Raw genomic sequence first — 25,447 nt, 5'->3', positions numbered from 1 at the left:
GTTCTGGTGGAGCAGGGATCCTGGAGAAGGGTCTGGTCTTCCTCTGAAGGTCCAGTGGTGCTTATGTGGCTCTTGTCCTCTGGAAGTCCAGTAGGTAATGCTGCCTGTGGTATTCCACAGCTCACATTATATCCAGTTTGGAATGCTGGGCTCCTCCCCCTGGGTGGAACACCTCACAATGGGATGATGAAATTTTATCAGCCATGCAGGGACACTTAATGCCCCATTAGCAGAAGATAACCCCCCCAGAGGGAGTTATCAGGGATGAGTCCTGGAAGAGATAAAGAACACTGCCCCACCTGCTTTTAACAGCTAATAACGAAGGTGATATAATACATACTTTTGATTACATCTTACATTGTAACCTGAGACAGTATAACAGTCTTCTTTGGTGAGGTTCAGCATTCTGGAATGTTAGACAATTTTACAAAACTATCTTTTCATACTTGTTGGACTCATAAGGTTTATGAGTTCAACTAAGGCTGCCTTGCTTTTCAGAGCCATACCCTTACAGGTCCAGGTACCACCACAACCCAACTAAATTTACATATCCCAGATTTTCACCCTTATCCCTCCCACCAACCAGATTTCAGGGAGATCCCCATGAACTATACCCAGGGAAAGAGGAAAAGGTCAGTGGGGAACAACTTTCAGTAAAATTTGCCAGCAGCAAACTTATACCAGTCTGTAAAAAGAAACTTATAAGACATGAAAACCACAGCAATCACTAATGAAACTGAAGTTACCTAGTACCCAACTACTACTAACAATGGTGATCAGCACCATGTAGGCAACAAGCTGGAGTAGCCAGCTATCCTTTTGAGAACTTTTCTGGAACTGCAGTCCAAATATTCCCCAAATACAGGTGTGTATTCCTTTCCAATTACAGGGTTAAGCTTTTCTAGCTTGATTTCTGCTAAGGCAGTGGTATCCCATATTGTCTGGAATAGGCCACCAATGCATGTTTAAAATGCCTATTCCTCTTACATCCAAATACAAGCAACACTTGCAAAAATCCCATATTGTTATTCCTACTCAAGTAACTTCATTTTTTGATGCTTGCGCTGGTTTGAAAGTAACCAGCATCTTGGGTGATTTAATGATCATAATTTATTCCCTGATCATCTGTTTTATGCCCAAAATGGTTGCTATACCTTTAAGGCTCTGGTGGGGGGTGGGAGGGTGAGCCCCTCTTCCTTGGGTTTTTTCAAAGCATCACTCCCCAGGCATCTGTGGTGCTGTGCAGACTGCATTCTTTTTTTCTTTTTTGCTTGGTTTCTGTTAGCTCAGGCAAGAATTTTTTTCCCTTTCCCTGGCCTTGGAGAGGCTGTGATCACTTGGTAGCTTTCCTCAAAGTGAATTGTACAGTTTGGTTTTGGTCTGAGATCAGAGAGAATGACCAGTGGGAGAAGAACTGGCCAGAGAAGGCTGCTCCATCTCAGCCCCTGACCTCAGAACATCTGAGCCAGCAGGAGAAAGGACACCAAATCCACCTGCTTCAGCTGCTGTGAAGAGGAGACCAACACCAGGGACTCACCAGGTTCCCATCTGATTTTGGTCAAGCTTCTGCATGAACCCCTTGTTTTTTAGGGTTTTTTTCCTTGAGACAGGAAAACACCCCTAAAAACCTTGTCCTACCATGTTGCTAGTTGTTGTGGGTTTTTTTCTTTCTATTGAATTTTGGGTGTTTTGTTCTGTTGCTGGGGGGGGACAGTTAAATATCTAGCATTTTTTCACCCCTTTTTCTGTTCCATGTGGGCAGTCCCTCCATTTGTCAACAGAGGGATTTGAGTCCCCAGGAGTGAATCAATGTGCAGATTGTAGATGGTGTGGGCATTGGTAACTGGAATGACCCCAGAGGCAGATGGGGACAGAGGGAACAGACCTACCCCTGCTCCAGGGATGAAGGGAACCAGGGACAGAATCCACAGCTGAATCCCTGGTTACAATAAAGCTGAGGAAGTGGAAAATTGACTTTTTAATAGACACTCTGCCCATTTACTTGGTATTAAATACAAACCAGGGGAAAATAAGCCAAGAAACTGCAAGTGTTGTTGGTGCAACAGGAGAAGTAGAAAAATGAACATTCTTTAACCCCATTAAATTCAAAAAACAGAGGATAATACACTGATTTTTATATATGCCTGAGTGTCTGGTTCCTCTTTTAGGAAGAAACCTGTTTAGTAAATTGGGAGGCTCAGATTGTATGTAAAGATGGAAAAATCAGTTATTGGTACCTGAGACTAAAGCCATCAAAGGAAGGACTTTTATGTTGCAGGGAACACTAGAATCAGACAATTCTGGAGGAATACCCAGAAGCAGGAGAAAATGCAGTAACATCCCTGGTTTGAACCAGTGGAGCTCCAGGCTATTCCCAACAAGCTCAGCCTATAATTGTTACCCTAAAAACTGGATCAAGACCAGTAAGGCAAAAATCACATCTTTTGAAATTAGGGAAATCAAGAGCCTAAAAGAAAATATCAGGGAAAATCACTGGTGGTTTAAAGTGATAGATATGAAGGATGCCTTCTTTTGCATACCTCTTGATAAGCAAAGTCAGGGCATTTTTGCCTTTGAATGGGAAAACCCCCAAACTGGTCAGAAGACTCAGTTTACCTGGACTGTGTTACTGCAAGGATATAAAACAGTGCAATGATTTTGGGGAACCAGCTGGCAAAAGAATTATAGGTCTGGAAAAAAGAGAACCCAGAAGGGTTGGTCCTGCAGCATGCTGATGATCTCTTACTAGCAACTGAACCTAATGAAACATGTATGGAATTGACTGTGAGTGCTTTAAATTTCCTAGGCCAAGAAGGTTACCAAGTGTCTCAGGAAAATACTTAAATCATGAGGCAGCAAGGTACCTGCCTAGGATTTGAATCAGTACCAGAACAGTGGAGGTTGGGAATGGACAGAGAAGAAGCCATGTGCCACGTACTCCAACCTGGGACTGCCCAGGATTTATCAGCATCCTCAGGTGTGGCTGCATGATGCAGATTGTGGGTCTCAAATTGCAGAATTTTGGTCAAACCATCATATGAGGTTTTAAAGGAGGCCTTGGAAGGACCTTTGATTAGAACTGTTGATGGTGAACATGCATTCTGTAACCCAAAGCTGGCCCTGATATCTGCACCTGCCTTAGCACTTCCAGACTTAACAAACCCTTGGAATTTTTTGTGCATGAAGAACAGCCCCTCACCCTTGGAGCTCTGGCTCAGAAGGTAGGAGACTTCAAGAGGCCCGTGGGGCACTTTTGGAAACAACTAGAAAAAGTCAGCCATGGGTGGCCCTGGTGCCTGTTAGCCATAGCTGAGACTTTTCTCATCCAAGAGGCCAGGAATTTGGGACAGAAGACATTAGTGCACAGTTTGAATGCTGCATGACGACAAAAGGGGGGCATTGGCTTTCCCTGAGTCAAATGCTGAAGCATCACACTGTTCTAATGGAGCAGAAAATGTGGAAATTAAAGGAACCACAGCAGTAAGCCCAGTCCAATTCCTGAACACAAGGAGAAGAGCCACTGACCCATGACTGCTTACAGAAAATTGAGAAGGTTTGTGCTGGTTGGCCAGACCTACAAAATGCACAAAACGGAGATCCAGCAGAGTTCTTCTCAGACAGAAGTAGCCTTGTGCAAGAAGGTGAAAAGCCAGCTATGCAGAAAATGCATCAACCTAAATAATAGAAGCTGCACTGCTGCCCATGGACAGCTCAGCACAAAGGGCAGAACCCACAGCACTGCAGAGAGCCTTGGGAGTGGCAGCAGGAACAAGAGCAAACATATGGACCAATTTGAAATATGCTTTTAGCACTGGCCATGCCTGAGGGGTATGTGGAGGGAAAGAGGCCTATTAACAGCACAAGGCTCTCCAATTAAATAAAAACAAGAACTACTGCTCCTTCTCGATGCTGTCCAACTGCCCAAAGTGGCCATGCTACACTGCAGGGCACGCCAGTGTGGGGATTCCCAAATTTGTGTGGGAAATAAATAGACTTGCAGGTAAAGCTGCTTGAGAGGTTGCACAACAAGGCATCCTAGCATTAAATACCTGAGAAAGCCATTTAGACCTGAGAAAGCCATTTCACTTCCAGAAGGTAGCCCTGGGTATAGTCAGGCAGATTTAAAATTAGCTGCTTACCTAAAAGCCCAGAATAAAGAGGATGTGTGACTGGTTACTCCCAATAACCAGGTCACAGTTCCATCACAGCTGATGTTACAAATTGTAAAGGACAAACACCAGCAGACCCACAAAGGAATCCATGCTGTGGTGATCAGTCTGCAGACTCAGATACTGAGTGCTCATATGACAGAAACTGTCCGATCTATTACAGAGAAATGCCCACTATGTCAAAATAATTGTTTGAATTCAAAAGGACCTCCTCCAGGGATCACTAAAAGAGGAAACAATCCAGAGGATTACAAACTGATTTTTCTGAGCTGCCACACCAACAAGGAGACAGGTATCTCCTAGTGTTGGTAGATAGCTTCTGGCCACCCAATAAAAGTTTCTCCTGCTGCACCAACAAGGCCAGGGAAGTCACCAAGGTGCTCCACAAAGAGGTCATACCCAGTTTGGAGTGCCTACAGGGATGTCACCTGATAGGGAACCCCACTTTGTATCTGAAGTGCTTCAGCAGCTTAGTAGGAGTTGGGTATAAACTGGGATGTACACCCTCCATGGAGACTGCAGTCCAGTGGAAGGGCTGAGCACATGAATCAAACCCTAAAAAAGACAAATTAGCAAAATATGTCAGGAAACTTTCTTGAAATGGCCACGGGTGTTATCGCTAGCCTTGTAACAAGTTAGAGTACAGCCCCAAACTAACCTGAAAGTGAGACTATATGAGTTGATATTTGGGGTCTGTATTCTGTTGCAACCTTCCCTGGGTCCAAGACAGAGACTAGAAGTCAGGAAATGGAACAATAATTAATTTCATTAGGGAAATCCTTGAACGAGCTAAAAAAGTTTATCATTCCCTCAGAACCTGTTGCCCTGGACACCCCAGTTCATTCATTCCAGCCTGGGGATCACATACACATCAGGACCTGGAAACTGGAGCCACTTCAGGAGCATGGAAAGGACCTTACCTGGTTCTGTGGACTACAAGAACAGCTGTGAAAGTGAAAGGAATTAACTCCTTGTATATATTATACCTGAATTAAGAGGGCTCCTGACTCAGAGTGGCCAGTGGAAAACACCAGACCCCTGCAGCTGAAAATCCTGAAACATCTGTAAATGAGCAGTGAAATGTACAGTGACATCTAAAACTTATGGGAATCACATTATCTTTAGGTGGGGGTGTTGAAGAAAATTGAATATTGACTTTAACCCAGGGGTTTGGTAAAGTGTGCAATCTGTCCAGCATTGGAGCCTGCCTCCTCTGCCCCATTCAGCAGGGGAACACATTCCTTGGGGAATTGTCCTTATAGATCTGTCAATGGTGATTCAATATAACAATCTGGCTAAGGTGATAGCAAAGGCAAATGTCACCCACTAGCTGGATGAGAAGCAGAGGTGCAGGTGACAAAGAGATTGTATTCTTAAAGATCTGATAGCTTGGAGGAAAATAAGGCAAAGGGGTAAGGAGTGTCCAACAGGGTCCCACAGTCTCATCCAACATTTTTTAGGATTTGCTGTAGCAGCTTCTGGAGGCCAAGCAGCCAGGCCGATAGATTTATGTTAAATTATGAAACATCCCAAAATGTCTCAGGCTTCCCAGAGTGTCAAGCTCTCTGAAGCAATCCTCACACCTGGACAAAGCCCTTAAAAGGACAATGGGAGCACTTAGGGGAGGCAGTATGGTGCCTAGATTGGGAAATCACACCTATTAATCACCCCAGTAAGGGTCAGTGGAGGTATGGAGAAAAACAGGACAATGAAAGTCAGTCCAGCACCACAGGCTGGATGGCCAAATTAGTTCTAAACTGCAGGAACCAGCCCTTAAATTGTGTCAGGTCCCTGGCAGTTCCCTCCCCAGGTTACACTGTTTGGGTACCCCAGAGGATATTGATCCACCTGACCACTGTTTGGCCCCACACCTGACAAGTTACCTTAAGATTATTGACCTTATACCCATCTTGGGAAAGAAGCCCCATAAAAGCCAAGTATTGGGGTAGGGTAAAGCAGGACCAATGAATGGACAGGACCTTCAGCTTCCACAATGTTTGAATGGGCCCTGCTGAGTTTTCTCTTACCAGGAGCCATTTTTCTATCTGAAAGATAGAACTTAGTTTCTTTACTTGCCAAGTTAGATTATCTAACAATCTGAAGCTACTGAAAGGGGATTTCAAATTATAAATAAGCAAACATTGAAGTGACATTACAAAACAGACTGGTCTTAGATTTATTGCTGACCAAAGAACAAGGGCTTTGTGGATATTTAAAACTGGACAGAGAACACTATTGTGTACACATCCCAAACATAAAAGATCTCCAAAAACAACTTAACAAAATGTGGCAAGTTGCTGAAGACAGCAATGCTATCCACAAGGACTCTGAAACTAATTGGTTCAATAAAATTCCCCAAGGAATAGGGGGATGGCTGGCTAAAATACTGGAAACCCTTGTAATTCTAGTTATAAATGTAGTAATTATTGGTCTTGCTATTGCTCATGTTTACAAAACACTCATTTGTGGTCTTGCAAGAGTGAGTAGGATTGTAGATAGAAATTGAATTGAAACTTACCAAATCATCTTGCCAAAGTAGAGAAGGTTCAAAGGGGGGAGTTGGTGCCATGAGGCTTCACTCAATTTCTCCTGTGCCTGTGAACTTTCAGCTGAGAAATAAAGCATGCAAAATCTGCTCTGCCAGAAAGGACAACTGGAAGAGAAGGGGAAGACATCTGGCTCAGGAATGCAGCAATAGCCAAAGCAAGGACTGAGTTTGGGAACCTGGGGAGGTTTTATGGTAATGGCCAAATGGTAACATGCATGTAACACATCCAAATTGTAACGTGCCAGCAACACAGCTGTAAGATCGTGTGTGCACACAAAGTTAGCAGTTATCACCCCTGTAACCTGAATAAATGATGTCCTTCTTAGCTCTAAACTGGTGTTAAGGAGTCTTACTCAACTAGTTTGCAGTGGGTCTGGTGACAGTTCAAGCTGAGGTTTCCCTCAGCAGAGTCTCAGCTGCCTCTCATTCCATTAGGCCATTTATTCACAGCACAGTAATGCAGAAACAGCTGAAGCTCTCTGAAGCAATCCTCACACCTGGCCAGAGCTATAAAAGGACAAAGGAGCACTCAGGGAGGCAGGATAGTGCCTGCATCAGGGGGTAGTAATGCCTGTCTCTGAGGAGGGACCCCAAACAAAGGTCTGTGGGCTTTTATCCTTTCACAAGCACCATGCAAGTCTTCCTCTTGACTCCTCTGCTCCTGCTGTGTCTCTGGTACCACACCTTTTCTTGCCTCTCTGGTTTCTGGGGTTGAAATAGCTCCTGAGGTATTAAAAGTCTTTTTTTTCCTCCCAGTCCAGTGACAGAAGAAGAAGTAGAGATTGCTTGGTTCTGCTTTTCAGGGTTGTTTATTTTCTCTTATCTCTTCCATTCTTTCTCTGTCCTGCTGAGGTTGGGTTGTGGCACAGTCCCTGCCCTTAGGGTGGTGTTGGCTTTTTGTACTAAAATCTGTGTGTACATTATTTACAGTAATTTCCAATACCTATCCCCTATGTTAGACAGGCTGTCTCTACTCTAAACCAATCCAAAAGTGCCACCATCACAGTAGAAGATGGAGGACAAGAAGGAGAGCGACTGGACATGCCCAGATTTCTCCATCTTGCCTCCTGAACCCCCATTCTAAATCCCCAAAATTCTACTTTTTCACCCTGGGATAAATTCACTGTCATTCTACTCAAGCCCTTGTGGCTTGTAACTCTTCACACAAAGTTGGGAATTGTTTCCATGGACTAAAATTAGAGGCACAGGTGTTTGTGACTCTGTGCCAAGGTCTCTGAGCCCCTGCCAGGGTCTGGAGTCCTCCAGGGCAGCCACAGCAATGTCCTGGGTTCTGGTGATGAAAATGGGGAGTTTGCCCTCAATTCAAGCCCATAAAATGGCATCATAAAGGTTCTCCCCTTCCCTTTAAACTAGAAAATAACAATCCCCCATCAGCTGATACCCCTAAATCAGGAAAAAGACAGATTTTCCTTCCCCTGACCCTCCTCATCCTCACTGACCACACCTGGGGCTGCCCTGGACACTGATTTTTGCAGGAATTTCACTCAATCCCACTCTAATTCTTAATAAACTGAGCACACCTTGCTGCTGTTCATATTACATGTGAAGCTGGCAAATATGGAAAAATGTGGGGATGAGGAAAAGCGGAATTGATAGGGCTTGATATGGAATTGATGCAGAGGTTTATGTGGCATTGATACGGGTTTACATGGGGGGTTGCTGGTACAGAGAGTGCTGGCATCGGATCTGGGGTATGGTGTGAGGGAAAACCCGGACTGGATTGTCTGGAGTAGGGAATGGGGGAAAACCTGGACTGGATTTCGCCAGAATATGGAATGGGGGAAAACCCGGACCGGACTTCACCGGAACACGGAATGGGTGGTGGGGGGAAACCTGGAAAGAATTACGGCTCGATCCCGGAGTGGGTGCCCAAGACGGGGCCTGATCCCCGTACACAGACAGCACCCACACGGTACAGAGATACCGAACGGGCGGGGAAAAGCCGCTGCGAGGCGGCTGCACACGGGACCGCCCGTGTCCGCGGAGCAGAGGAAGGTGTGGCGCTCCCGCGCTCCGTAGGCCGGGGGCGGTGCAGCGGGGCCGGGTCGGGCCATGCCGGGCGGGGCGATGGCGGGGCCGGGCGGCGCGGTGCGCGGCCGCTTCGCCGTGGTGGGCGGCGGCATCGCGGGGGTCACCTGCGCCGAGAAGGTAACGGGGCCGGGCTCTCCCTCCCCTTCCCCCGCTCCCCGCCAGCCGGGAATTGTCCCCGGGGATGCGGGGAGCTGCGTCAGCCCGGGGAGCCCCGGTGTGCCCGGCCCTTAGCGGCCCGGAGCTGCCGCCTGCCCGGTGAGAGCGGCTGGCGCTGACTTAGAGAGATGAACCCCGCGGGACACGGCTATGGAAACAGATCTGCGCTGTAGTTGCACAAATATTCGCATGTGTTCAGTAGTTCCGTACTCCGACCTCCCCGTTTCTTAAACATAATTTTAATAAATTTTTTTGTGTTTCCCTGGAGAAAACACGAGCCAAGCGCAGCCCCAGGGCAGCAGTATTGCAATATAAGGATGTTTATCTGTGTACAGATACCTCCCCAGAGGTTCAGAGCTGATAAGGTTATTTTGAAGCAGTTTATGAAGCCCTTTGTAAAGAGAGTGAGTTATTCATCACTGCAGAGAGCTGGCTCTCTGTGCCCTGGCCCAGAGCTCAGGGATTCGGGATCCCTGCAGGAATTACTCTAAGGGACTGTGCTGCAGCCCAGCTGGAGGCTGCTGGGATGTGCTCCTTTTAATTAACACTGCTCAGTTTTTATAGGCTCTGTTTTAGAGCTGTGTACCTCATCCACCTCTCTGTGAGCCCGAGCTCTAAAAATAAATTAATCTGTCACTTGGTCTCAAGGATTTGATGGTTTTAAAGTAATAGTAACTGGAGGTAATTTTGCACCTGTAGAAGGAAATTATGTGGGTATTAGATGGATGAGGAATATTTTATCTCTTAGGGCTGCAGAGCAGCACACATGTTTTGGAGGCAGTGTTCTCAGGGTCGCTCTGCTTGGCATCTTCCCCCCAACAGCACCACTTGTCTTGGTCTGTGTCACCTTGCTGAGCAAGGCACATTTAAAATGGGAGTTCTTCCCTTTGGCTTGGGGCTTTTTAAGTCTTGCATTGCTTAGTAGCACCCTGAAGATGATCAGTTTATAAATGGGGTACAAAATATGCAGGAGGAATCAGCATTTCCTCTGTGCAAATGAAACCTGTAAGCAATTAGTCACTGCTGAGCAGTAAAAAAATGTGTATCCACCAAGTGGGTGTGTCCAGAGATCCCATGATCACAGTCTGAGCATCAGATGGCCTTTGGAATATTGTGACAATAGTCCCTTACACTGTGGCTGCAGTTCTTGAAGATATATTTATGTGTGATTGAAATAAATGTTGTCTCCAAATCCTCTTCAGCCCTTATCCTTCTGTTATCCTCAAGTAGTGTTTTTTCAATGATTCTACTAAACCAAAGTAATGTATTAACATATGATTTTTTCACCAGTAGTTTTATTGTGTTTAAGTCTGATGATGACTCTTATTGTGGTTTCTGTTTCTTTACAAGCTGGCTGCAGAATTCCCATCAGAAGACATTTTTTTAGTGACAGCCTCCCCAGTTATCAAAGCTATAACTAATTTCAAGCAGGTAAGAGAGACTTCATTTTTCTTATAGTGAGACATGTTCCAAGTTTGTTTGTGCAGATAATTTAGAACCCAGTGGTAAAGATGCTCATGACTTAGAGCCTGTTTTCATATTTGTGTGATTGCAGTAGTGTCAGTAAGACTGACAGGCTATTTTACAATGATCAGTCATTGTGAATATATTCACACCATTCAGGCAAAGGTTAAACCAGGTACTTACAGGACTGAAGTGTGTTCAGAGTTACTGAAACTTTATTTTATTTAATTTATTTATTTTTTTAGTGAGTGACTTCTTAGAAGCACTAGAATGGTATCATAGTCTTGCTCATGTTTGAATTTGGGGCAGAAACAGCAAAAAAAGGGATAACCTTCTAGGGAATTGCTTTGGGCTTTGTCTACTCCAGCAGCTGCTTATTCAGTGACATCTTTCCTGCTGGTTTGAAAAAGAAAATCAAATGTATGCATGAATTCAGATTTATGCCTAGTAGGGAATGAGGCTAAGTCTGAGAGCTCTCTCTGAAACTAACGCCCAAGTACAGAATGCTTTCTGAAAGTGCTGAGTGTCCAGCAAAGACATCTGCACAGTGCAGAGATGTAAAGTCTGTAATTCACATCACTGGAAATTTACATAGCTGAAGAATAAGGGAATAGCTGAGCACTATTGGAAGGCAGCAGAATCTGAGATTTGGATATGAGCATCTTAATTTCTCTCTGAATTGGAAGCATGGTGTGGCTTCTGGTTCCTAGCTGTGTTCCAAACTTAAATACTCAATAAAGTAGCAGGCCTGGATGTTTCCATGCAGCCACTCTTTTGGAAAAAGGCACAAAATTGTCATCACTTATTTGAATGTTTTTCAAGTTTTGGCTTGCCTCTTTGGGGTTTTTATTTTGTTTCTGTTTGTTTTGTATTTGATGTTTTCCATTTCCCCCGAGGTCTCTGAAATATCAGCTAGTGGCTCTGGATGAGCTATTTTAGCAAAGTTACAAAAAGAAAACCCAGGATTTTAAACACTACATCACATAAATGAAAAAGCAGTGTTAACAACTTCTTTATGGAATAAAACATTGTACCAGTTAGAGCAACTGCCAGGGTTTTCTTTTCCATTTTTGCTTAATCTCTGTCTTTAGGATTAACATGTAGTACTTGGACTCTTCAACCAGGAGCAGGCATGAAAAGATTCTGTACGGAAAAAGAAACTTTTAGCAGTTACATGGTAACCCATTTTCAGACCATATGGGCTTTATGTTGTGACTTTTTTATTATAAATGAACACAACACCTTCTGTCAAAAGCTTTAGAAGAAGAGATGGGTAAATGATCCTCATTTTTAAATACTTCTCTTTCTCCTACAGGTCTCCAAAACACTTGAGGAATTTGATGTTGAAGAGCAACCAAGTTCCCTATTAGAAAAACGATATCCCAATATTAGAGTTATACAGTCTGGAGTGAAACAGCTGAAAAGTGATGAACATGTAAGCGAAGGTTTTCTTTTTTATTTGTTTTCTTTCAAATTATGTATATAAAAAGTAATTTAAGAACTAGCTGAATGTTTTGGGTGAAAAATTTTGTTCAAGAACATTTTGGTTATTGAATTGATTAAGTTACCAAAATTACAAGAAAATACTTCCTAATTCTGATTTCACTCACTGCTTAACACAGTTTTTTAAGTAGAAATAGATACAGAGGACAAAATAAATCTTGAAAGAACCATCATTTCCACCTTTTCTTCCTTCTGTTTAGCAGGAAATACATTGCAAATATGAACAATGGGCAGCATGTACACAGCCTTGTTAGCTCTGTGCCAACATGTTATTTTCATTCCAGCATGTATGAGAAACTCACATTCACATCCCAAACTGGTTTTGCTGACTTTTAAGGTTTGGAGGTGTAATTCCAGGTGGATTCTGCTAACAGTCTGAATGCGATGCTTTTCTTACATAATTTCTAGGATAGTGTTTTAATATTGGTCTTGGTGGATGTAAATAATTAATCTATGTGGACTTGAAAGCTCTTTTGCCCAAAATCACTTTAAACTATGCAGCTTCTAGTTTGTAGAACAACAAATAATGTTAAAATTTAAGGTCTTCTTTCTCAGAATGACATAGCTTGTTGAGTGCCTCCACTTTTTCTCCAGCAAAGAACAGGTTTGCAGTATTTCTGAACTGTGTCCTATCCTGTGCCTGTTTAACTCAGAGGTACTGCTGTTGAAATGTTTGAATGAGATGCTCGATTGCTGATGTCCAGCAGTGCATGGTTCTGTTCCTGGGGCCTGAGGGACATTTGTCACATAGAAAACACAGAACTCTTTTGGCACAGCCAGTGAGTACCAAGTGCCACCAAGTGGTTGATCTTGCTTCGAGTGCACTGTGTGCAATTCCCACTTTATTGGTCACTTATTTGTGGTGAGTGTGATGGCAGTAATGACACACAGTGAGGAAGAGTATGGAGCCTTGTTCCTTCAGAAGCCCCTTACAGCTTTTCATATCTGTAAATTACTGTGACATTAAGGGAAGATGTCTCTTAGATGTCTTCTTTTTGATTTTTCTTTTCTCTTCATTGATAACAGAAAATTTACACTGAAGATGGGAAAGAATACATCTATGAAAAGCTTTGTCTGTGTGCTGGAGCCAAACCAAAATTAATTGTTGAAGGGAACCCATATGTGTTAGGAATCCGGGACACTGACAGTGCACAGGTAAATGTGTTTGGGACTTCAAAATGTGCAATGTATTCCTGCATCTGGTGCAAAATACCAGAATTCTTGTGGAGTGAAATGGAGAAACAGAAAATGTTTGCTATTATATATTCTTAATTAGGAACATTTTCACTAGCAGGAAAACAGCCTTATAATGCCACTGAATTTATTAGCCACCGATTTGTTAAGTTTATAGATAGCTCATACACATTATTTCTAACATGATAATATGGAATAAACAATATTTTTTTCACCCTCCAGGAAGAATCCAATTGGAAAATATAAAGAAATTTCCTTGGGAAGATATGTGTGGTTCCTGGTACAAAGGGCTGCTTTATGCAGTTGAAAGCTACTGAAGGAAAAAGTTTATTCTCTTGCAGTTCTACTGTAGCTTCTCCTCTTTGTACAGAAAAGAGTTAGAAATGGTCAAAGATGTGGAAAAGTTTTCACCTGAGAAATGACTTAATAGACTAAAAATTAAGCTTGGAAGGCAAAGTTGATGTCTTCCTGCTACAGGTCTTCAGAAATAGAGGAGCATTGCTGCTCCATAAAATGGAACTGCCATTCATCAAATGAAGCTGGACCTTGAGGATAAAAAAAAGGAGTTACATTTTCAAAGAATCTGAAGTGAAACTGGAATTGCTGATTGCTACAACAGCAGCTTCTGTTACAGGTCTCAGCCTAGCTGGATGTGTATCAATAATCTGAGAAAATCAAGACTAAGAGCAAGAAAATACTGAGAAGGATATAGGTGATCAGTGGGAGGGAACATGCTCTAACTGACATTTTTCCTTTCTTAATGCAGGCTTTTCAGAAGAATTTGGCTCAAGCTGAGAGAATAGTGGTGGTAGGAAATGGTGGGATTGCCCTTGAATTAGTGTAAGTGAACCAAAAATACATAATCAATTAAAATCTTTAACAATGCAATGCTAAATCTAGTGTAAATGACTTTGGGAGAAGGTTGACTTTTAAAATTTTATCTCTTAGAGCATTTAGTAGCAAAACTGATCACAGAGGGGTTTTTTTGCAACATAGTGGTTTTTACTGATACATAAAATCAGAAAAGCTCCAGAAGAAGCTTTGACACAGATATCAAGAATATTCAGTTCATGTTCCACATACTGGAAGCAATATCCAAATGCTTGTTTTTAACAGTGGCAGTCTGGCAGAAATGCACTTGTTTTTCATTATGGGGAGCAGGAAATACTAATTATTAGTATTATAAATTGGATCTGCCCCCTACCCCAGTTCAGTCAGGGTTGTGTTGGTGAGGAAGTATGACTTGTCAGCTTGAAGAGATATTTTTAACGGGTTCCTTATGTAAATATTTAGAAGTGGATTTGATAGATTGGAAAATCTTGGATCCCCTGGTTCTGGCTTCTGGAAGGAAACTTGACACACTTCTGCTTGTGTTGCTAAAAGATCCTTTTCAGGCAGTCTGTCACTTTATCCCTTGTTGAAATGCCCACAGGTATGAAGTTCAAGGCTGTGAAGTAATCTGGGCTATCAAAGACAAAGCCATTGGGAACACTTTCTTTGATGCAGGAGCAGCTGAATTCCTCCTTCCCAAGCTCACTGCTGAAAGCCAAGAGAGTCCCATCGAGTGTAAAAGAACCAAGTACACAGTGGAAGGTATGGGGTTCAGCTTCCTGACACTGCAGCAGCAGCATTTCATATTGAAGATAGTCTTAAAATCAGTCAGTTTAGCAGCTTGGAGTAAGCCTTACTGTTATCATTCATGACATTTCCTTCTTCAAAAACTGATACTAAAAATGCAACATAAAAACCCATCCCACATTTATGTAGACAGAATGTAATACAGCTTCTTGTGAGCTGTAAAAAAGGGCTTACCATTGTGCCAAATTTACATAAATTCCCTGTATTCCTTCTGCTGAAGAACTTGTTCTATTTTCTGTAATGTTTTGATGTGAACTCACCATTCTATAGGGAGGAGCTGTCACATAATGAGATATTGGAGGGGCAGGTGAAACCACACAGAACATTATTACAGGTGGAGGGAAAGTGCAGTCTCAGAAACAACAATTGGCACTGCATGAAGAAACATCACACAAACATATGTAGGGCCAAAGTCAGGACAAAAAGAAGAGCATGGTTCTAGACATCAGGCAGGAAGAATAAGGATATTACCCCAGATGGTGTTTTTCTGTTAATTGAGAATGCTTGTTCTGAATTCTGAGGACAAGGAAAGTTGCACACTAAATCTGATATACTCCATGTCTTTGCTTCAGGAAGTGAGGAGAAAGGAAGGCCTCCAGGAGCATCTGACAAGCTGGGCAGTGCCTTGGGCCCTGACTGGCACGAGGGCTTACACCTTAAAGGCACTAAGGAGGTAGGGGCATAACCTTGCTGCCAGATTTATTTGGGTGTTGTGGGCATGAGCACAGGGAAGAGTTCCATGTTTGCAATAAAGCAAAAATCCTCACATTTCATTTTTTTTTAATTTATGAATTCCTGAGCTGTTATTTGTTTGCATCTTTTCTGCATTTGTAAAATGACCTCTTGATTTATAAAATCAAGAGTGATCAGTCAAAGACCAGCTAAAGGATGTTTAGGATATTTAGCAGCTTAATCAGTGGTGGTTTGGCTGTTGAAGGCTGTGGAACTATATTTGTGTAGTGGAGAATAAAAAAAGGCCCAAATTCACCAAACAATTTAGAGAAACAGGTAACTTCCCAACTTCTGGCTTGAGCTCAGAATATGGTTGAAATGTGGGTTGATGGTACAGAGTATTTTTTTCTTTTTACTGTGTTTAGAATATAAACTTATTATTGTTACCAAAATTTAATGAACGATAGAAAAATAAAGGATTTGCAATCCTGAAAGACAGAAAAATGAGTTTACTTTATTCCGTTCTGATAAGGTTTGAACTCTCTTCCTGCAAGCTTAGGGGAACCTGAATATGTTTTCAGGCATGCCAGAAAAATCTAATTGTTGTGAACTTTAAAGGAACATGAGCTACCTGCTGAAAAAGCAGCTAAATTGCCACTGGCTATGGTTAGAGCTGTGCCAAAAGGAGGAAAGTGTGGGAATCCAGGTAGTGGGCTGGGATATATGGTGGGTGGTTTTCCACTTCAGTAATATCAATTTAGGTGAAGATGTCCTTGCTATTATCAATCTTGTGATCACTAATCATTATGTTTATAATTCTGTTTCTTTTTTTTTTTTTAGTTTTCTCACAAAGTACATATTGAAATACTGTGTGAAGTAAAGAAAATTCTCTTACAGCAAGAATTTATCCAACTGCAGCAGACTTCCTTGACTTTTCCTAAAGGAGAGAAAAATGTAGAGGCAGATGAGGGTGAGTGCCAGTGCTGGTAAGACCGTGAAGGTAAATCTGTGCTGGAGCACGTTTGCTGTTTGAAAAATAAATCTTTTTTTCTCTATAATTTGAGGTCTAGCAGTTTACAGTAATCAAATTTATGGGCTGCAATTAAATTATAAAATCTTGTGGGTCAGATGCTTTTTTCCACAAAGTAACCAAAATCATGTGTGCAGAATATTCCATCCTAACACAATCCATTAAATATTTTAATAGTTAAGTTAAAACATGAGGAAAAAAACCACGAACATTTTGTATCAAACTGAAGTAAACCTTCCAAGTAGAGGAAAATATCCCTTTTTAAAAAATGAATAATTATGCCTATAATTTCCTCCTAATTAAAATGAATATTTTTAATACTGTTTTAGTAATCAGTTACTTTCAGCACAAGTCAAGTCCGTGCTGTTCTTTTTGCTTTTGAGGCATTTCTGTGCATCTGTAAATTTCTACATAAAAGAATATTTGGCAATTGCATACTTGAGAGAACATCCCACAGGACACAGAGGGCTTTAATTTAGGAAAATTCTGAAGGAAGTTATTGGTAGGAGTTGGAGCTGAGATCCAAAATAGTTTTTTTCTCTAGTTCTGAGCAATGGTAAGAAAAGTTACAGGTAATCTCTGATAGTTTTTCCTTTTTCTTTTCAATTTTAACCTTTCTTTACTTATTCAGTTACCTCAAAGGTTTTATGGTTTTATTTTCATTCATATCTTATCATAAGACATAATTAATAAAATAACTTCTGTTGGTTACATTCTCAGGGCAAAGTTTTCTCATTTTTCAGTGCTGTGGCCTGTATATGTGGAATTAACTAATGGAAAAATTTATGGATGCAATTTCATTGTCAGTGCAACTGGAGTTGTGCCAAATGTTGAACCATTTCTTGATGGCAATAATGTAAGTATACTGATTTCAAGTAAGGTTAAAGAAACCTTTTCAGCTGGTTTATGCTTCTGTTCTGACATGGATTGCCAAAGATTTAAATACTGTGTACCATCTCAAAATAAGGCAGGGTGTGTTGATACTGAGATATCCAACATGATACAAGTGTATTTGATTTGTGGACTTGGTTTATTATGTTGCTCCTCAGGTGTTTATATATAGTACATACGCAGTGTTAAGCCTAACCAAAGAGAAAAAATCATGTGTATAATTGGCTAATGTGGCAGAAATTTAGAATAATTTCCATGTTGGTTCTGTACCATAGTCTTACCTTATTAATCTTGACATTTGCTCCTGGAAAGGAAGCAACTATTTCCAGTACTTTCCATCTGGGACACTGAGCTGTCACAGTGCTCATGTTCATTGATGGAAGTCAGCACCCAAATGTGGATGGTAATTCTGGAGTTCATAACTGCCATGTGAATTTCCACACCTCAGGATCATTTTGCTTCTGTGTTCAGTGCCTGCTCAGCAACAACTAAAACATCCCTGAGTTATTAGCACTGATCACAAATCCAACAAATAGCCCCATACAAGCTACTACTAAAAAATGATCCCAAACAAAACCAGGATGTTGTGGTATTTGGGTTAAGTGGTGTCATCTTAATATGAGGTAAAAGGCTGTGCTCTGGTTAAAGAAGGAAATGCTGAAAACATAGATCTGATGTTGAGCCATGACGTATTTCCATGCCTATGCTATAAGCTTAGATCAGGAATTAAGTTTTTGCAATGATACTTTCTTGCCTTGACAAAAATACAAAGTGATGTCTTAAGACTGGGTGTCCCTATAACAAACACACAGTGTGATTTGGAATTTGGCAAGCTCTGTGACTTCCCTGCCTAGGTATCAGTAATAGTTCTTTAAAACCTGTGCTGTGCTCTAGAAATAATAATAACAGTAATGCTTTGTATTTTCCATGGAGCTCTTGCCACTCAGCACAGTCTCATGGTAAATAATAAAGGAACAGCTGATTGTTAAGGGGGAGGGAGTTGGGTGCCTGGTTCCATTGCTGATGTGTGAACCCCTTCAGTTTGCTGTGGGAGAGGATGGAGGACTGAAGGTGGACAAGCACATGCACACGTCACTGCCAGATGTGTTTGCAGCTGGGGATATCTGCACAGCAGCCTGGGAGCCCAGCCCTGTGTGGCACCAGGTATGTCCTGGCACAGGAGTTACACACCAGTGCTCACACCAAGGAGGGACAGGTTAACAGTGGATTGTCACTGACGGATTTTCTGAACAACTCCTTCGCTAGGATTTTTCTCCTGAGAAGCCTCAGAAAAAAAATATAAACAATAACTATCTGAGGGCTGTGGAATGTGGTCTGGAGATGCTTTACCAACAACAGGTGCATCTTTGATTAGTCGCATGTGAATTGTTTCTAATTAATGGCCAATGGCAGCCAGCTGTGTCAGACACCAAGTCTGTCACGAGATTTTATTATTCATTCCTTTCTAGCTTTCTGATGTCTCCTTTCTTCTATTCTGTAGTACAGTTTTAGTACGTCATTTTCTTTTAATACAATATATGTCATAAAATAGTAACTCAGCCTTCTGAAACATGGAGTCAAGATTCTCATGTCTTCCCTCATCCTGGGGACCTTCAAACACCACCACATTTGCTGACCCTGAGTGAGTGACACCCCACAGTGGGTAATCCTGGGGGTTTGGTGGCTGAGTTCTGTGGAGGTGGCTGGAAATGAGCTGGCCAGCCCCCCTGAGTGTGAACAGCAGTGAGTGTGCTTTGAGTACTCACTGCAGAGAGTGTGCTCATGGCACAGGGATGGCCTCATGACTTCAGTCTTCCCAATTTTCTCTTGCAGATGAGGCTGTGGACCCAGGCTCGGCAGATGGGATGGTATGCAGCAAAGTGCATGGCAGCAGAAGCTTTAGGGGAGTCTATTGATATGGATTTCAGCTTTGAACTATTTGCTCACATTACAAAATTTTTCAATTACAAGGTCAGTACAGTCTGATAGTTGTAAACCACTGAGTAACACATACTGCTTGCTTATATTCACTTGCTGACAGTGAGCAGATGCATTAATATTGAAGAAGCAGGTTTCTTTCTATAGTAATTAATCCTAGCTTAGGTTTTCTCATTTTGTGCTAATGTATACGGTATTTCATGGGGAAGATTTTTCAGTCCATTGTGTGTATTTGTGCTAATGTGTGTGATATTTCAAGGGGAAGATTTTTGAGTCCATTGTGTGTTTGCAAGCCAGTGATGGGGGAGGGACCCTAGGGATGCATATTTCCCTGTTTGCATCCCTTTTGAGGCCGAGAACTGTTAGCAGCAGACATGCTAAAAGCCGCTGCAGTGTTGTTATGAGAGCTTTTCCCTTCTCCTTCTCCTAGGTGGTGGTTTTGGGGAAGTACAACGCTCAGGGCCTGGGCTCAGAGCACGAGCTGATGCTGAGGTGTACCAAGGGCCACGAGTACATCAAAGTGGTGATGCAGAACGGCCGAATGATGGGAGCTGTGCTCATCGGTGAAACGGACTTGGAAGAAACCTTTGAAAACTTAATTTTAAATCAAATGGATCTTTCAGCCTATGGTGAAGATCTCCTAAATCCAGATATTGACATAGAAGATTATTTTGATTGAACAATACCCCATTCCCATTTTGTATGAAGCTTTGAGAGCAAGTCATACATCTTAGAAAACCGTTTTCTCAGGACTGGGGATAAATGCAATCCTCAATTAAGATTTTGGGTTGATCTTGCTAAAATACTGACTGGTTACTGCCACAGGTGCCAGCTAATGGTGCAATCTCTGTTGTGCTGGCTCATATGAACAGAGAACAGTTTCAGGGCACAGGCTGCTCAGAGCTCTTGCTAACTGGAATGCAGGTTGCAAATACATGGCCTTACTCCATTTTTTTTTTCCCTTTTTCTTTTCCCCCATAAGTTTACTTCTGAAATAAATGTATTTTCTACTCAGTTAAGTACAGAACAAAGGCTTTGCACAATGAAAGCCAGGATGAGATGTCAGCTGAGAGCAGCCTTTGAACTGTTTGTCCCTTCAGCTGTGCAGGTGTTGGGGTGGAGCTGCACTGTACTGGATAGTGCCAGCCCTGGACAGCAGTGGTTTCATCCTGGCTTTTGATTTTGTTCTACAGTTGCTGCCTGAGAGTTCCTATTTATTTTGGATCAAATTTGGGACAATTTATTGTACTCAATACAAAGCTGGCAGTACATATTGAGACTTGTCCCAGACAAATCACTTAATTTTTTTTAGGAGAATGACTGACTGTTTTTAACTAAATTTTCAATTTTTGGTGAAGGTCTCAGCTAAAGGATGGGTGAACGACTATAGGCTTTATTCACTGTCACAATTTTACAGAAAAATAAAGATGAAGAGCATGTTCTTAATGATATTATTTTTATATTTGTTCTAAGTGTAAGGGAGAAGAACTAAAATGCAACCACCAGAACTTGCATTTATTAATGAAACTGAACATGCCTTTCTGATCTTTGACTGCTAAGATGTTAAAAGTAAGAAAACAAAATTGAATCTAGCAGTCGGCATATGTGCCTGAGAAGGCTTGCAGTAGCTGTTGAATGTTTCCTAGGCTGGCAGGTTGTCTTGTTTGTAAACTTCAATTGAGGTACTTCTGCCAAGCACAGAAGTCATAAATTTCTATTTGAATAATAACCCAGAGAAGTCCAATTTGAAGAGCAACAGCCATATTTCAAAAGAATAAATACACATAATCACTCATAAATACATACAGTATTTCACTCCCACGTGCCACAGTGGGTGTAGGGACACATGTCCCTACTCAGAACTGCAGAGGTGGCAGTGCCCACGTGGGCTGGAACAGCCAGCCCTGGCACAGCAGCAGCTCTGAGCCAGCCAGGGCTCCAGAGGAAGGATGCTGGAGCATCTCTGTCTCCAGCTGTCTGATGTCACTCCCTGGGGCTGGTGACAGCAGTGCCCTGGCTGCAGTGGGGTCACTGGTGAAGAGGAGAGTCACCTGCACAGGAGGCAGAAGAACAGGAGCTGACAGGGTCTTCGTGCTGAGCTAAGACCGCCAAGTCCTGTGCTGCAAAGGAGAGAAACCTCATGAGGACTCTCAGGGGAGCAGTGGGTGGAGTCTCCCACAGGAAGGAAGCCTGGAAATCTCTGCACCTCTATCAGTCCTTTCCAGACTGCATGAACCTGCCACAGTGTTACTATATACTACACTTGCAAAAGAGTTAAAAAGGCCACATGGTCATTATTTTGATAAGAAACATGCTTTCCTCTTCTATTAGCCTTCTAGATTTGACACTTTTTAAAGATATTTGTTCCCTGTTCAGCGTTTATTAAATAAAAATAAAAATACCAATACTAAAGCACAAACTGAACTTACACACTGCACTGTCCATGGAGCAGCAACCGTGATTAGATCCTAAATGTAGCCTGTGACACTCAGTCAATAACTACTGGTTGGTCATGTGCACCTGCCTGAAGCCGAGGCTTCTTTGCTTTTAAGTTAGGACTAGCTGGGCCCTTTATGTTCCTGTGATTGATTCACCCCTGAATCTTGGACAGTCTTTGATCCACCCTGGGCATTTTCTCTGCTTCCTTTTGAAGACTGAGATGGTTTGATCTGTAAGATTATAGAGTTCAGTGAAAATTCTAACATTGCTTTCCTTTTCCATGTTCCCACACAAGAGGGAAGATATTTATGAGATTATGATATTTATGATGTACATGCATACACATATACACACATACACATATTTATGCATATATACATGTGCTCCATCACATTCCAAACACTTCTGGATGTTGAATCTTGAAATTCTGTGGTAGGAGACTGGCAAATGCCTACAATTAGAATATTATTGATATTCTCACATTTCACTGACCACAAAAGCTAATATCAATATTTTCAACGCCTTTAAAAATGAAATAATAATGTCAAAATATTGCCAGAAACTTATCAAAATGAAAAGGGTGTGTTAGGTTAAGCATAGAGACTAGACTGGGTTTTTTCTGCATTTTTGCTTCTGACATTGTTTGGAAAGTGTGTTGTTTGCACTAGTAACTGAAATGCAATTGGAGGATAGAATTACTACAAAACATGTTTTGAGCAGATACCAAATGATTAAATTAAGCTCTAATGGAGAAGATACCTATATGGCAAATCAGAACAGATGTAAATACCTTGGAAACACTTTTGCTGCTTGTTATCCCCTCTATGGTGATGATATGTCCCTCGTTTTTCAGCAGCCAGGCTTTGGGTCCCACCCTCAGGTAGGATATTGTAGCAAAGGCTGTGAAGCTGAAATCCTCCCTGCATCAGTGAAATCACTGATTTCACTGGGGAAGGTTGGAGATGGAGGCCAGAATATGCAGGGGGAAAAAAATCATAGAATCATGAAGGTTAGAAAAGACGTCCAAGACATCAAGTCCAACCATCAACCCAGCACTGCCACTAAGCTATGTCCTCAGGTGCCACATCTGCATGTTGTATGAACAGACCCTGGAATGGTGACTCCACCACTTCGCTTCTCAACAACTCTTTCCATAAGGACAGGGACGCATTAACCCTTCTGATGGGTGTTGCAGAGAGCAGCTTCATTTTGCTTCATCTATTCAAGTAGACAGGTGACTTAGAGCTGCTCTGATCAACACTTAATTCAGTTCATGGACCTTGACACACACAAAAACAGATGCACACTTGTCACTTGAAACACATGGGGGAAAATGAGGAAAAAAAGATGTAATAAGTCATCAGCTAACCCTCTTAGTAATATTAAAAAAGCTGTATGGAGAGATACAAAGAAAAATGAAGTCAAAATAAAGGGACTGGATATTTGTAGGTATTCTTGAACTTAACAATTATAGGAGAAGACAAAACACATAGCACATGGACAGCTTACAGAGGCAACACTGGTGTTAGTGCCACTATGCTTTCTTAAAATTTCTGAGTCCCACCTTCCACATTAGCCAGCGTTTCCTGACTTAGACATCGTGTGCACAACCTCATTTGCTTTCCTTATCCATGGAATGTGAATGAGAGCTGTATGAACTTCAGACTTCTCCAAAATGAATCCTGCTGCAGATTTAAACATTCTACCTGAATACAGAAGACCCCAGGTTTTTTAAATTGCACGGGATGCAGCATTTCAACTATTCCTCCAACTTTTGAAAAGGAAATATAGCAATACTTGAAGGGTTTTTAGGAATACATTAAATGTATCTGAAATGAAAGGAAGACTACAGAATGTAACCATTAATTTTTTACCAAAGTAACAAGAGAGCAAGGTAAAATGACTACTAAATATTAAAAAACCAAAACAAAGACAACAAAATAGTTATCTTACATACTTCAGATACTGCTGCAGCAGTAAATGAGATTAACAAGACCGAAAATCCCAAAACACTGCAAAATGTTTTTGGGGGTGGAGTTTGGCCATAACAGGTATTTAATGCTGCTAAACATTGGTCAATCCTTAAAATTCCTTGCTCCAGACTCCCCATCCTACTTGTATTTCTGGAATTCATACAGTGATTAAACATCATCTAGAGACAATCTGAGCAAATCACACATCCCAGGTGCTGTACAAAATAAAAAAAATAAAATTGTATATCAAGTCTGTATCATGTTATTCTGGTAAGCCACAGATTTGATAAAAAATCAAGTATTTAAAAAAAATGCATAGTGGAGGTCTAGATAGGCAGTTATTCTTTGTTACATGCAGTAGAGGCCTGGTCATGAATGCCCAGGTGGCTACTAATCTGTCGCACTATCTTGGAAATGAAATGTGATCCTCTATCTGAGAATAATGTGGCTGGAACTCCGAATTGTGGCATTATTTCTTGTAATAATACTCTGGTCACTTCTCGAGCTTTGACAGTTCAGGTGGGGAATGCTTCTGGCCAGCTTGAAAATGTATTTGTCAATACCAATAAATACAGATACCCCCCTTTTCTTGGGAGCTCTGAAAAGTCAATTTGCCACTGCTGTCTAGGCCCATGGTCTCTCCCAGTCTGACCGAGTTTCAGCCTCGGGGGTGTTTTTGGGGTTAGTCTGGAGGCAAGGATCACACTGTTGGTTTACCTGAGTAATAGTGGCATATAAATTCCTGGCAACGATTCTTTCAATTAGATATGTGTTCTAGAAAGCCTGTGGAAACTACTACTTAAAAGTCAACACTTCATTTTGATGCACTCTGTAACACTGGCAGCCTTGGTCATTCTGGCAAAGGAGCCACACTTTATAAAAGCTTTTAAGGAGTTAGACTCCAGTGTGTTTTCTAGTGCTCTTCCTTCACTAGTGACCACTAGTGACCAAAAATGGGAAGGGATTACCAACTCCCTCTCAATGGTAGCCCACCCCTTGTGGTTGCATGTCTCTTTTGATTAGTATTATTATATTCTGGCTCACTTCTGAGGGAAATCTGTCCATAATTACCTCACCTTTTGCTGCTTTCCTTGCCTCTCCATCCATCAGCTCATTTAATGCAAACATTTTCTGGCTGGCTTGGTGGATAGGGAGGCAGAAGAAGGCATCTTTCAGATTTAAAACAGTAAACTAGGTTAGCTCAGGTGTTAAACAAGTTAGTAAAGTATATGGATTTGCTGCCACAGGGTATAAATTCTTTGTTATCTTATTGACAGCCCTCAATCCAGTACTATCAATTATTGGGCTGATTTCTTTCCTATCTTCTTTTGAGGGGGTACTACTTAATTCTCACTGGTTGTGTTCGTTCCTTAAGCTTGATTACCATAGGGGGACATTTTTCACCCTCCCTGGTACAGCAGAGGCCCATACCCCCAAAAATACTTATTTACTTATTCTAACATCTCTTTACGAATGTCCTTCTTAATTTCAATGGCTGTTAATGTTAAGCCTGACATTTTTATATCATTTGCCTCCAGTAGTTTTGAAAAATGTTTAGCCTGGAAGATACAATATACACATGATTACCTATCTCAGGAAGTGTCACCCTTAAGGCTTACATATCCCAGGATCATAAAGGTGTCAATGTATATAAGAATATTTCAGTTCAGACATCAAAACTGAGGAGATCGGCGCCATGCCCATGTACTTTTAATTATCTCCCCTTTATCTAGAGCAAAGTCTTACATTTTTTTTTCATTTTCTCCTGAGCAAAGAAATC

General features: G+C 41.7%; 1 protein-coding gene across 1 annotated transcript; it reads left to right on the top strand.

Moving 5' to 3' along the window:
* Window positions 1–8,805: 8,805 nt before the first annotated feature.
* Window positions 8,806–20,142, top strand: PYROXD1 (pyridine nucleotide-disulphide oxidoreductase domain 1). Its single transcript, XM_054281830.1, has 12 exons — window positions 8,806–8,886; window positions 10,276–10,356; window positions 11,705–11,824; window positions 12,919–13,047; window positions 13,853–13,926; window positions 14,519–14,679; window positions 15,297–15,397; window positions 16,237–16,366; window positions 17,170–17,282; window positions 18,359–18,481; window positions 19,151–19,288; window positions 19,686–20,142. The coding sequence occupies exons 1-12, from the start codon at window positions 8,806–8,808 to the stop codon at window positions 19,932–19,934; spliced, it is 1,500 nt and encodes a 499-aa protein (XP_054137805.1). The 3' UTR covers window positions 19,935–20,142.
* Window positions 20,143–25,447: the final 5,305 nt, after the last annotated feature.

Source organism: Melozone crissalis, unplaced genomic scaffold (assembly GCF_028551555.1).
Source record: "Melozone crissalis strain CALT ecotype California unplaced genomic scaffold, PUWL_Pcris_2 ptg000033l_1, whole genome shotgun sequence".
In the NCBI taxonomy this organism is placed as follows: Eukaryota; Metazoa; Chordata; class Aves; order Passeriformes; family Passerellidae; genus Melozone; species Melozone crissalis.
Note: the sequence above shows the minus strand (reverse complement) of the source record. Positions and strands in the feature narration are given on the sequence as shown.